The 13,628-nt window shown below is 43.7% G+C and overlaps 1 protein-coding gene across 1 annotated transcript in view; it reads right to left on the bottom strand.

Annotated features, from left to right (window-relative positions):
* The window catches only part of OTOA (otoancorin), a 54,987-nt gene that overhangs the window by 20,309 nt on the left and 21,050 nt on the right, over window positions 1-13,628 (bottom strand). Inside the window, exons 19-22 of the mRNA XM_074965302.1 lie at window positions 9,564-9,699; window positions 5,759-5,949; window positions 3,686-3,779; window positions 2,481-2,610 (exon numbers count right to left, since the gene is read on the bottom strand). Of these exons, the coding sequence (XP_074821403.1) occupies window positions 2,481-2,610; window positions 3,686-3,779; window positions 5,759-5,949; window positions 9,564-9,699 (551 nt within the window). The remainder of the gene's footprint in view (window positions 1-2,480; window positions 2,611-3,685; window positions 3,780-5,758; window positions 5,950-9,563; window positions 9,700-13,628) is intronic.

Below are 13,628 nucleotides of genomic sequence, written 5' to 3' on the forward strand. Positions count from 1 at the left end.
AAGGCTCTCCCCCAGCTAAATTATTCATATTTGTTGAAGAATGAAAGGCCTCCACGGCACTGGAGCACCATGATGGTCTTCGGTGGGGAGCGTGGCAGCACTGGGGGGTTCTGCATTGGCTGCTTGTTGCCCCTGAATGCAGAGGGGGCCACTGGGGTGAGCCAGAGTGGCTTCTAGATCCATGTTACTCATAGACTTTAAGGTCAGAAGGGGGGACCATCGTGATCATCTAGTCTGAACTCCTGAACCTTGCAGGCCACAGAACCTCACCCATCCACTTCTGTAATAGACGCCTAACCTCTGGCTGAGTTACTGAAGTCCTCAAATCATGGTTTAAAGACTTCAAGTTACAGAGAATTCACCATTTATACTAGTTTAAACCTGCAAATGACCTGTGCCCCAGGCTGCAGAGAAAGGCGAAAACCCCCCAGGGTCTCAGCCAATCTGACCCTGGGGAAAATTCCTTCCCAGTCCCAAATACAGTGATCAGTTAGACCCTGAGCATGTGGGCAAGACCCAGCAGCCAGACACCTGGGAAAGAATTCTCTGTAGTAACTCAGAGCTTTCCCCCATCTAGTGTCCTATCACCAGCAGCTGGGGATATTTGCTACTGGCAGTTGTAGCAGTCCCATCAGACCATCCACTCCATAAACTTATCAAGCTCAGTCTTTAAGCCAGCTAGGTTTTTTGCCCTCCATTGCTCCCTTTGGAAGGCTGTTCCAGAACTTCACTCCTCTGATGGTTAAAAACCTTTAACTAATTTTTGAGCCTAAACTTGTTGATGGCCAGTTTATAGCCATTTGTTCTTATGTCCACACTGGCGCTTAACTCCTCTCCCTCCCTGGTATTTATCCCTCTGGTGTATTTATAGACAGCAATCATATCTTCCCTCAACCTTCTAGTTTAGGTAATCCCAAAACACTACAGATACTTCAGTACAGGTGCTGTGACCCAGTAGCCTGAAAACTATGTTCTAAATGACATAAAGGCAGGCTGCACTGCAGACTTGTGGCAACTCGCTGGGTTACTTTAAGCTCGTTTTATGCCATAAATCACTACCTGTGCAGGGAGGGGTGAATTTCATCCACACTACACAGTAGTGTTTTGGTACCTGTAGTGTTTAGATTACCTAAACTAAAATAGATTTTGCTTTGTTACACCAGTGTAAATCTGGAGTGACTCCACTGAAGTCAGTGGAGTGGATGGGGGGAGGCAGTGTACCCTAGAGCACTGGACTCAGTTCTGCACTAGGTTCTGTTTCTGATTCTGCTACTGGCCTGCTGGGTAACCTCAGGCGAGCCACTCAACCGCTTTGTGCCTCAGTTTCCCCATCTGTAAAATGGAGATAATGATATTGACCTCTTGTAAACTTTTTTTGAGCTCTACTGATGAAAAGTGCTAAATAAGAGCTAGGTATTATTATTGTTTTGCTGAACTGAGGCAAGAATACATCACTCCAAAACTACATTTATTGTTCCTCCTTTGTATATAAATATAGTATGATAAGGGCCAAATTCTGATCTCAGATACACCATCATAAATCTGGAATCACTCCACTGGATTTGAGTGGGGGTCCATGCAGATCTAAAGGTATCCCAGCACAGAGCTCCATGAAAGATAGGGGCCTATACTATATTAAACAAAGAACCCAGGGTGAAGCTTTCGAAAATGCAAAAGGCAGGTAGGCATCCAACTCACAATGAAAACATCGGGTGCCTAATCCACATGTATGCCTTTGAAAATCTACCCATAGCAGGAGCAGGTATGTCTTTCAGTCCATTAGACTACATAGTTTAAATATTCTCCCTAGGTCATTGCACATGATCTTTTAAATTGCCAGAGGTTACAATGTAGTTATATACTCACACATAATCAAAGTATGTGAAATAAATACATGGGATAGACTTCATTTGGCACAAGAGTTTCTGATAAGCAAACAATTGTGTTTTTCCTAAAATTTATTTTAACCTGTAGCAACCAATATAGTCTGTTTAGACAGACCACAGTACACTGATGTCACATTTAGAACAGCTGAGTTAATCCTTTATCAGACATCAGTGTATGTTAACTGGACAGTATCTTTTGGCTCAACATTTTGGCTCTCTGCTGTCTTTCTATTCATGAAACTTTCACTTATACTACAAGTCAAGCAAAATAATTCTAAAATGCAAAATCTGTATGCAACCAGACATGTTTCAGCACTTGTTTAGTAGTGTATTTTTAATGGAGTAAAGCATTTCATTAGTTGATCACTAAAAAAGATAAGCATGTTAATGGTGAAAGTCTTTGCTCTAATGTTTCTAAAAGACTGAACCTCTTTAAAATACTTGGCATTTTGCTTTTTGTCACACTGCCTCTCAAAACGCATTTGACAACAAAGCAAAACAAAGAGACCATTCAGGTTGCAGCAGCATAGTCAAAAATGTCACGACTGTCATTCCAACACATTGACATTGGACAGGTACCAGTGACATACTCACCAGTTGTGGGGTCAGATGTTCTAATGCTATTAATGGAGTTGCGAATAGGTTCAAATATAGCAGATAGAAACTCTTCAGGTGGAGACGCTGGCCAAGCCATCTTTGCTATTTGTGAAATTGTATTTGGGAACTTAAAGAGGGGAGATAAAAGCAATAAGACATTTTCAGAACTCCCTCCCATTTGAAACAAAGCAGTTAGGATGTGACAAGGGGCAGGAGCACTGCCTAGGCTCCAGCGAACAAGGGGTTAACCACAACTCAGCACCCCCGTCTTTTGTAACAGGTGTTCATTGGCTCCTTGCAGATAGAGGGAGCATGATTTGCAGGAGGCTCCTGTTACATGGTCCCATGACCGGCATGAACCACAAGCTAGAAGTTTGCAGTAACACTTCTTGCTGATTTCAAACTTGTTTTGATTTCTGATTAAACTTTATTCCTTGAGAAAACCCCCTTGCTGACTGCACCCATGTCTGGCTTCTCCAGAATAAATTCATCAGATTACACGATTATAAAAATGAGTGATGGAAAAGAAACCATTTAGTCCACTACCTGTGAGAACAGGATATAGTTCCCGCATTAGATATTACTGATACAACACTGGCTCTTAGCCCAAGGCCCAAAGGTATAAATCGTCATCTGTCTAAATAACTCACAAGGTGGGTGAGGTAATATCTTTTATAGGACAAATTTCTCTCACCAACAGAAGTTGGTCCAATAAAAGATATTACCTCACCCACCATGTCTCTCTTCTATCCTGGGACCGACATGGTTAATACTACACTATATATAGTTCACAGTATGTGCCCACTGTTAATAATGAGTTAGGAAGAGTTTTAATCCAAGCAAGGTGACTCTTCACATTTGGATAGCATGATGGGGGAACAGGGAACACTGCACTGTCTGAAGCTTTGAAAGCATGAATGTGTACAGGCTGTGTACAGATCCATAAACATATAATCTCTTCCTATATAACAGTGTGCACTTATCTATGTACAAGTGCAGATAACTCTTTACATTATGTGCTAAATCCCAGGAGTTTTGACTGAGTAAGGAATGCAGGACTGGGCAAAAATATTTACAAGGTTCCTTGCGAGTAGAATTAAACACCCACTAAGTACTGGAATGCACATATTTTAAATTGAATTACAACATTTACTATAGCAAAGCTTTAAAATGATCTTCTAGAAATTAAAATAAGAAGATACCTTTTCAGCAAGGACAGTTAATTCATCTTTTGACAAAAGAGCTACGAATGGTCCAATATCCTGTGTTGTTTGAGCCGTCCAGTTCTTTGGGGTGCTGAGAAATTTTTTTGGAAAATTATACACAAAATACCAAATGACTGCAATACCACCCTGACTCATAATAGTACTAAATCTGCATGTGTATCTTATACTGTATACAGTCGCAAAGATAGATGCCTACTTACCAAAGTGACTTTTTGGGTTTTAACATCAGATCACATTTTCCTGGAATTCCTTGATTTATGGTGAATCTACAAAGCTGTCTCTCCCTCCTTAATCAGAGAGAGTGCTTTCCCCCCTCTTCATACATCTCTCTTAGTATTTATTGCATGCCTATTACCATAATATCTGATGAAGGATGAGTCTCTCTCCTTTTAAAACCTCTGTTCTTTTTCATTATAACAGTCTATCATATTACACAGCACCAAAATTGAGTTAGGAACTTTATAAAACAAAAATAGACACAGTCCCTGTCCCACAGAAATTACACTAAGGACCCAATCCTCCAAATAATTAACTACTTGAGTAACTTTACTCACATGCTTAAATATTTGCAGGATTGGCCCCTAAAGGTACACAGGCCTGATTTTAAGAGGTGATGAGCACCTGCCACTTCCTTTGACTTCAGTGGCAGTTGTGGGTGCTCATCTCCTCTGAGCATCAGGCCCATATATATTACAAAAGCTAAAAAAAAACTAGTGTTCAGTAAAACTGACATTCAACTTACATTTGAAAAATAAAGTAATTTTTAATACTTTCTTTAATATATTCAAGTTCCAAGCACTTCATTACTAGAAAAATACTGACATCTTGGAGGAAATTCAAAGAGGAGCAACAAAAAATAATCAGCAGACTCAAGTGACTCAATGTAAGGGGAAAAGACTGCAAGCACAGCTTAGCTAAGTGATGACTAAGGAGCAGTGACTTTGTTTTCAGGCTCTGCCTTCAAACATGAGATTCTTCTAAAGGGAACAAGAGACCACAAGAGAGAAATTGTGTATTCCTGTAATGTGGGGATTTGGGATAGTTTTCTTTGTATAACTGATATATGAGTTAGGTTCAAATTAGTCTTCTAGTATGACTGCTATGAATTAACATTAGTGGGGCTCACACTTTGTTGCTTCTTTAAACTGTGCTGATTGCATACACTTGGGGCTCCCCTTGCATCCCACTACTCCCCTGCCCCAAGCTTCCTGTGTGCTACCCTCCCAATCCCCTTTTTCCTTCTATTTGGCATAAGGGACTTGCTGCAGCCTCCCCACCCCTCACTCATACCAGGAGCTCTGCATGCCCCCCCCATTCTCTCCTCCCCCTATTCCAAGGTTCCCCCTTCTCCCCCAATGCCAGAGGCTGACTCTGTGCACTCCGATTCCCTCCTTCCTCCCATATTAGGGTCTTCCATTCTCTCCCTGCCAAGGAATCTGTCTGTCCCCCACTCCTGCTCCATGTCAGGGGCTCTGTGTGAGACCCCATTCCATCCATGCCAGGAGCCCTGTGCTCCCCTCCCATTCCTGGGGCTCTGTGTGCCCCCCTCCTTTTCCCACCCTTCTTATTTCTCTTCTTTATGTCCAGGAGGCAAGTCATTCAGTGTCAACATGTTCAACGCTATTGGGAGTATAAGCAGAGATGAGCAGGGATATTGTGCAAGACGACATTAACTGGTGCCATCAACCAATTGTGATCCTTACAATTCCAGAGGTGCTTGAAGCTGGGGCTCTGATGAACAGAAGGCAGGGCCTCTCTGCATCTTCCATTTTCCCCCTTCCAATTTTCCACTTCCCCCAAAAATGAGTAGGGTTCTGCCCATTGGTTTCTAGAACAATCTCTGAAATGTTGGAACTGATGCATCATTCAAAAGTTATCATGTTACAGCCAAACAGAGAAATGCCATCAGTTGAGTGTAGGGCCTTGCAGGGTCAGACAAGTACATAGGGTTAGGATTTTTTAAATGCAGGTTGGTTTGGACAAAACAAATGGCGAGTTTTTATATGGATTAACCCCAGCAAAAGCAAAACTGCATGTCTAATATCTTACCCATATAACTCAGTAAATCTGTATTTAATTTCAGTCTTCTGTTCATGGCTGAGCTGTCGGCAGAATCTGAATTGGTGAAGGGCTATTGCCATGGCCCGCAGGGATATTCCATCATGTATAATTGCCGGAGGTAAATGGCAGATTAGATTTCCAAGTATGTCCACATCGTATTCATCACTGATGGAACCGTTCTGAAACAAAGAGGCCACAGTTGATGTGTTTACCTCGCTGGTAGAGTTAATATCAGGTATTGTACTGCACAGCCCAACAGCACCACAGTATGTTCAGCCTGGGAGTTTCAGTAACTGCTTGCTCACAAAACAATGGCAGATGCGCAGATGGGTTAATCCAGTGGCTCTCAACCTTTCCAGACTACTGTATGCCTTTCAGGAGTCTGATTTGTCTTGTGTACTGCCCAAGTTTCACCTCACTTAAAAACTACTTGCTTACAAAATCAGACATAAAAACACAAAAGTTTCACAGCACACTATTACTGAAAATTTGCTTACTCTCTCATTTTTATCATATAATTAAAAAAGTAATCAAATGGAATATAATATTGTGCTTACATTTCAGTGTATAGTATATAGAACAGTATAAACAAGTCATTGTCTGTGTGAAATTTTAGTTTGTACTGACTTTACTAGTGCTTTTTATGTAGCTTGTTGTAAAAGTAGGCAAATATCTAGATCAGTGGTCTACAACCCTTTTATGCACAAGATCACTTTTTGAATTTAAGTGCAACCCAGGATCTACCCTGCCCCTTCCCCAAAGCCCTGCCCCGCTCACTCCATCCCCCTGTCTCTGTCGTTCACTCTCCCCCACCCTCACTTACTTTCACCGGGCTGGGGCAGGGGGTTGGGGTGAGGGGGGGCTCCAGGCTGAGCCAGGGGTAGTGGGTTGGGGTGCAGGAAGGGGTGCACGGTGCAAGCTCTGGGAGGGAGTTTGGGTACAGGAGGGGGCTCTGGGCTGAGCCTGGGGCAGGAGGGGGTATGGGGTGCTGGCTCCGGGAGAGGGCTCAGGGTTGGGGTGCAGGCTCCCACCGGGTGGCACTTACGTTGGGCGGCTCCTGGTTGGCAGCGCAGTGATGCAAAGGCAGGTTCCCTTCCTGGCCTGGCCCAGCCCCACGCCACTCCCAGAAGGGGCCTGCGGCCCCCTGGGGGAGCATGTGGCTCCGTGCACTGCTCCTCTCTGCAGGCACCACCCCCACAGCTCCCTTTGGCCACAGTTCCCCGTTCCCGGCCAATGGGAGCTGCGGGGGTGATGCTTGCAGGCGGGAGCAGCATATGGAGACCCCTGGCTCCCCTCCCCGGGGTCGCGGGGGCATGCTGGCTGCTTCCGGGAGTGGCATGGGGCCAGGACAGGCAGGGAGCCTGCCTTAGGGGCAGCCCGACTGCACCACTGGACTTCTAACAGCCAGAGATCACGATGGAGTGGGAAAGTCTCCAGGATCGACCAGTTGGTGACCACTGATCTAGATGAGTCGATGTACCTCCTGGAAGACCTCTGCGTACCACCAGGGATACACGTACCCCTGGTTGAGAACCACTGGGTTACTCCATGGCTTCTCTCAGGGTTGCTTAGCACTCTTTTCCATTACTAACAAATGACAACAGACATCTGGCAAAGTTTAAGATGTTTTGTTGTATCTTTACGTATAATGTTGTCCTTTAAATACTGAACCAAGCAAAACAACACACACAGATCTCAATTAGAGCAAAATCCTGCCCCCTCCTCCATATCCACTGAGCACCCTCGATGCAGCAAAACTGATGAAGCTCTGCCATGTGGAGACCAGGTAGCAAGGTTTCCTGGAGTCTGTGCAGGAATGGGTGGGCACAAACCCTGGGTGCCAAAGAGCCTTCCTCTGCAGGGTCTTTCCCTGCATGCCATTGCATTGAGGTTTATGGTGCAGAGCAGTACTGTGTGAGGGGATGAGCATCTGCTGCTATATGGATCAACCAGCCGATTTCCCCCATCCAGCTCAGATGCAATAGCAGCAGGACTGTTACAGCCTCAAGGTTTACAGCAGCAGTCACAGAACAGTGCTGATGCAACTTTGCAGCCTAGGAGAAAAGACCATCCATTTCCCTCTCCTCGGGAATGCCCTGTGCCTGGTACAGCTGCTCAGGATCAGCAAAGGTTGGAGAAACAGGATGTGTTTCTTGGTGTAAAAACTTTCCAGGTCGATGCTGTCCTCACCAACTCAATGCATGCGGCAATGGCTTCTCATGAAATCACTTTGGTCACACGGGGGATTGAATATAGCTTTTAAGAAATGTTTACATCTTGGACGGAGAAGACTAAACATCATTGGGAAGCAGAGAACATAATAATTCATAGAGTCTAGAAGAGAACACAGCTGGATAGATACTGATATGCTTATAAGAAATATAGTACTAGCTACCTCAGAGAGGAACAAGCAGGAAATATAGGCTTTATTTTGCTTTAAATCAGAGTGAAGGAATTTTATTTGTTGAGCTAAACAGCTTTAACCCATAAAAAAGCATGAGCAATAATCCCCCTGAGCTGTACCGAAAACAACTCTGCAAAATCAGGGAGTTGCAGGAATTTTTGGCCCTTCGCAGCCATCTGACCTTTGTTCTGAACAAACTGGCAGGCTGCTAAGTCAGTATCTACAGTCTGCTATGGGGCTTGATCGTCCAGATCATCACACATATTTTGCACTAGCTTGGTCCTAAGACTAAAGTGGAGCCCTAATGCTTGGCTCAACTGGAATTTCTAAATGGCAATTTCGCTTACTCCTTAAATATAAATGCCTCTTTTTTTCAGCATGTGTAGACACGGACCCAATTCTGCAGTCCTTACTCATGTGTGAGTCAGAAAGATCCTGACTACACTACAAAGCTAAGCATGTGTAAATGTGGTTATGGAACAGCTGTGGCCTAGCCTTATTATAACATATATCCTGTTCCTACCCATGTGGATGAAAAAAAAAATGTTATGTTATTATTACTATTCAAAATTATTTGTATTATGGTAGGGTCTAGGAAGCCCTAGTCATGGCCCAGGACCCCATTGTGCTAGGCACTGTACAAACACAGAAAAAAAGACAGTCCCTGCACCAAACAGCTTGCAATCTAAGTATAAGACAAGAGAAAACAGGTGGATACAAACCAATGGAAGAGCACAAGGAAATAATGAGACCTTGTTATAGATAACAATGTTTAAACCCTGGTAGAAAGCCTAGGATAAGATATGGTTCTCTAACATGGTTATAACACGTATTTTCTATCCACTTAGCATCTAATGCAGAGAATTTCCAAGAAGTCTCCCACCATATGGCTAACACCAATGCAGCTCCCTAAGTGCTAGCAATGATGGGAGCACTAGCCTAGACGAGCTGCTAGTGTCTATACCACTGTATTGTCTAACTCTGAGGTCTAGAGGACCATCCCTAAGCCATGTCTACTCTAGCTCTACCACCACTGCTACCGCGGGTAAAGCTGCACCACTGAGAGATTTCCTGAAAGATGCCAGTACAGACAAGGCCGTAGACAGGAACAAGCCATACTGTAACATGGTTTGGCCATACCATATGTCCCAGCCATGTCTCAATATGGTTATTTCTGTAGAGTCCACGGATTAGAAGATCAAGCACAATATGAAATTGCAAGTACTGTGTTACAGTGAAAACACAAATCTGACAAAGCCACAAAGCAGAACTTCCTATGCACTTATTTTACCTTGTGAGGCAGAAACCATCCCAATTTATGGTAATTGCAGAAGTGGCTTTTGTTTTGTTGCACTTTTTCCCCACCCAAAAGAAAAGTATCATGCTTACCAGACACTCCTGTACTTTCTGTAGGACTGTATTCTTTTTGTGCGAGTCTAGAATCATAAGATCCAGTTCAGTCTTCCCCAGACTTATCAGGAAAGGGACACACGAAGTGCCTGAAATGGATTCCAGATACTGAGCACTGGAGAAGGAGTTACAAAAAAACAACAACACTTAGTTTGTAAAGCTGGATTTCAGCTCAACCTAGTACTGCATGTGAAGTGAGAGGGCCACATTCAGAGACGGGTAAATTGGCATAACTTACATACTGAGGAGCTAGAAAAAGGTGTAAGTTAAAGTAGTCTCCACTTACACGGAGGGTGCTGGAACAATTTTTATAGTGCGGGTGCTCAGAGCCATTGAACCAAACTGTAAACCCTGTATATAATGGAAACCACTTCAAGCCAGAGGGTGCGGCAGCAACCCCAGCACCCCTATTTCCAGTACCTATGCTTACACCTTCTTCCAGCTCTTCAGCATGTAAGTCAACTTATCTTCCCTTAAACAATGCCAGAGTGGGCGTAAGCAGCTCTGAGGCAATCTGAGTTTAAGGGAATTGAACTCAGGGGTTCTCAACCTTCTTCTTTCTGAAGCACCCCCACAACATGCTATAAAAACTCTATGTCCCACCTGTGCCACAACTGTTTTTCTGCACATAAAAGCTAGGACTTGTGCTAGAGGGTAGTAAGCAGGGCAACTGTCTGGGACCTCATGCCATAGGGGGTCCCCGCGAAGCTAAGTTGCTCAGGCTTCAGCCCCAAGTGGCGGGGCTCAGAGCCCTGGGCTTCGGCTTTCAGCCCTGGGCCCCAGCAAGTCTAATGCCAGCCCTGCTTTGCAGACTCCCTAAAACATGCTCTCCCGGGGGGCCCTGGATCCATGGTTGAGACCCACTGGTCTAACTTACATGTGGCTTCTGAATTTGGCCCACAATTATAAATTTATTACCACATTCAAGCAGCACAGTTCATGTCCTTCTCTGTAAAGGGGTTCTATGAAGTGGTGTTGTAGGTTCTTTGAGATATTTTGATTATATCTAGAGAGGAATTTGAACTAGAACCCTGGGTAGGAGCTCTCCAGAACATTGGGGAAGTTCAGACCGCATCTGTACTTGGTGGTTGGTCCAGTTCTCTAGAATGGGCCAAACCAAACTCCTGGATTTGAGCGCTCTTGAACTCTGGGGAAGTTTGGATCCCAATTTGAACATTGTAGCTTGGACCACTCTCTCATTATAAAACTTACATTTGAGGGGTTACATCAGTAACACAGGGAAGATCACAACCGAAAAGTAGGTGTGTGCATGTTCCTATATGCCAGTATCTTATCCTGAGCTGAACTTTTGCAGGTCATTATTCCAAAATGTAAATTAATCCCTGTAGGTATTTTGGAAGCCTCTCCTCAAAGTCAGACACAGGTTAAGCAGTTACTGTCTGTGAATATTAACCTTCTTTAACAAAAATCCCTCCCCAAAACTCAAATATGCCTTCTTACCTACAAGAAATGAAGTGTGTGTGTGTGGGGGGAAATAATATACTGTTAACTCAAGGTGCACATCAAAGTCACCATGTGAACTTTTCCTGGTCAGCCTTGTCCTTCCCTCTCCCTCTCTTTTTATTGGGTCTGCTTGACCCTCACTTATTGTCATGTCAAATCTAGATTGTGTGCTTTCTGGGACAGGGATTATGTCCACACTCTCATCTCTACCCATCTCAGTTCTTCACATCTTCCCCAATCCCAGGACAGAAAGAGCACACCAGATCAGAAGACTTTCTTCATGAAAGGAAGGCCAGCAGGCCTTGTTCTTGTTTTAGGAACTTTGTTTCTCATCTGAGATTCCTGAACCCAGTCCTCAGCCCATCAGTGGAGATACCTAATTACCTGCACTGCAGGGGTGCATAAAATATCCTGTTCGGTTTCCCTTCCCTTTGTGTTACTTTCTGCTCCCTTATTTTCTCCTATTATATCTCTCACTCTCTTGGCTTTTCATTAGCTCCTGAAATCAACTGCAACAAATCAGCACAGTGAGATGAAATGACCACAACCCTGCCCTGTCTAAGGAGAAAAGGCCCAACCAAATGACATCTCTGACTGGAGTGTGAGCCAGGATCCAAGCACCAAGTGTTGTGGTTGACTTGCCAGCCAAAGCATCCATTCGTAACCCTGGTGTAGATGTGCGGGCTCAGGTTGGAGCGCAGGCTTTAGAACCCTGCAAGGTGGGAGGGTCCCAGAGCTTCGGTTGCAACCTGAGCCCTGGAACGTTTACACTGCAATGAAACAGCCTTGAGGCCAGAGCCATGCAAGCCTGAGTCAGCTGGCATGGGCCAGCTGCAGGTGTTGCAGTGTAGACATACTGTATTGCAAGAGGAACAAGCGCTGCTGTTGTCAAAGGACTTGTCTCCTCATTTTTATTTTATTTAGAAATGGGTAAGACAAATGCATGAACATAAAGGTTATAGAAGGTTTCCGCACTGGCAGCTCTCTTTACTGGTTATTCATTATATAGTGTAAAAGAATGGGTGCAGGCTCTGAAAAGACTCCTGGGTTGGCAGAGGGATTGCTAGAGAGCAATGCAAGCCTACCACTATCACCCTGTCAGGAGTAGTGCGTGACACCTCTAGAGACTCAAATTGCTGACCATTGACAGGCCACAGAGACAAGTTTGAGAACCACTAATCTGCTGTGCTCCCAGTCTCTCCCTATGCTGGAGCAAAGGACCAAACATCATCCAGTTTTGATTTCCCATATGGCAATGTGCTGTGCTATCTAGACAACTGGGCTCACTAAGAAGCTTTACTACATAACAACCATTGTGATAAAGTCAGAATACATTCCAAAGTCACCCTTTGAAAGTGAACTCCTCAAAGGTAGTTTTTAATTTATTTTATAAAATAAAATGCAAGTATGTAGCAGAGCTTGACAGCACTACCAATGCAGGCATGGCCAACACAGCTAAGTGAACAGAATATTTTATTGGGGGGGGGGGGAAATACTTCTGTAAACTGTTAACAAAAAAACAATAAATCCTCCAGCTGGCACCTTTTAGAGGACTATAAAGTAAATATAGCTTCAAAAACGTACAATGGAGGCGAGCATTTCTCATCTCTCTAATGAGTCAAGATGCAGTGGGTGGATTACTGATAAGAATTTTTGGAACATGTCACTCTTTTACAATGGTCTAAGAAGGGCTGCCAAATGAAACCAAAGTTATGTGGTTTTCCATCTGAGTGGCAGACAGCCTTTTAGAATTGAATCCAATCCCAAAGCTATGCCAGCCATGCTCTCCAAATGTTTCTGTTCTCTGAATGAGCAGTCCTTTGAAGCCAAGAGCATCAGAGTATACCAGCTGTTTCTGATGGAATAGAAGAAGATGCAGCATAAAGGGGTCTCTGTCAGACATTCCTGGTACCAGAGTTTATTCAAACATTTCCATCAAAAGTTTTTTTCCCCCGATAGAAAACCCTCTTTCAATCAAAAGGAATGACTTAAATGTAAGTCAGAAATTTTAGTTTTTCATTACAAATTTCATGGGTGGGAGGAAGGAAGGGAGAAATGAACGACTGATTTTTTCACCCTGCTCTTCCCCTGCCCCCCAGAGAGAGAGAGAGAGAGTTTTCCCAGCAGGACAAACAGAAATGTTTTGAAAAATTAAAAAATCTTTTTTTTTTTTAATTTGTTACAAAATCCCATTTCACTGAAAATTTCAAATGAAATTAAAAAATTTGTTTTTCAAATTTTTCCATGAGACATACTAAACTCCGCCACCCCCCAAAAGCTCTACTTGGTAAGTTAGGCATCACAAAATGTCTATCTTTAAACAAAAAATAAACAAACAAATGTAAGTGAATTTAGCAATTATGAAAGGTGATGAACTGAAAGGCCTAGAGAATTAAGTCCTCTGTTCATCCATAGAGCAGGTAGAGCGCAAGCTGTCTACACAATACCCTATCAATGTGCCTCAGTCCTGCCTGGAGAGAGACCACTTCAAAAGGGTGAGAAGGCAATTTAGTCTTTATAACAGTTCTCCATGTACCAATAAATTCCAAGTGTTATGGTTCTCATGAAGTGAATGGAACC

Source organism: Natator depressus, chromosome 10, assembly GCF_965152275.1.
Source record: "Natator depressus isolate rNatDep1 chromosome 10, rNatDep2.hap1, whole genome shotgun sequence".
NCBI classification, from domain to species: Eukaryota; Metazoa; Chordata; order Testudines; family Cheloniidae; genus Natator; species Natator depressus.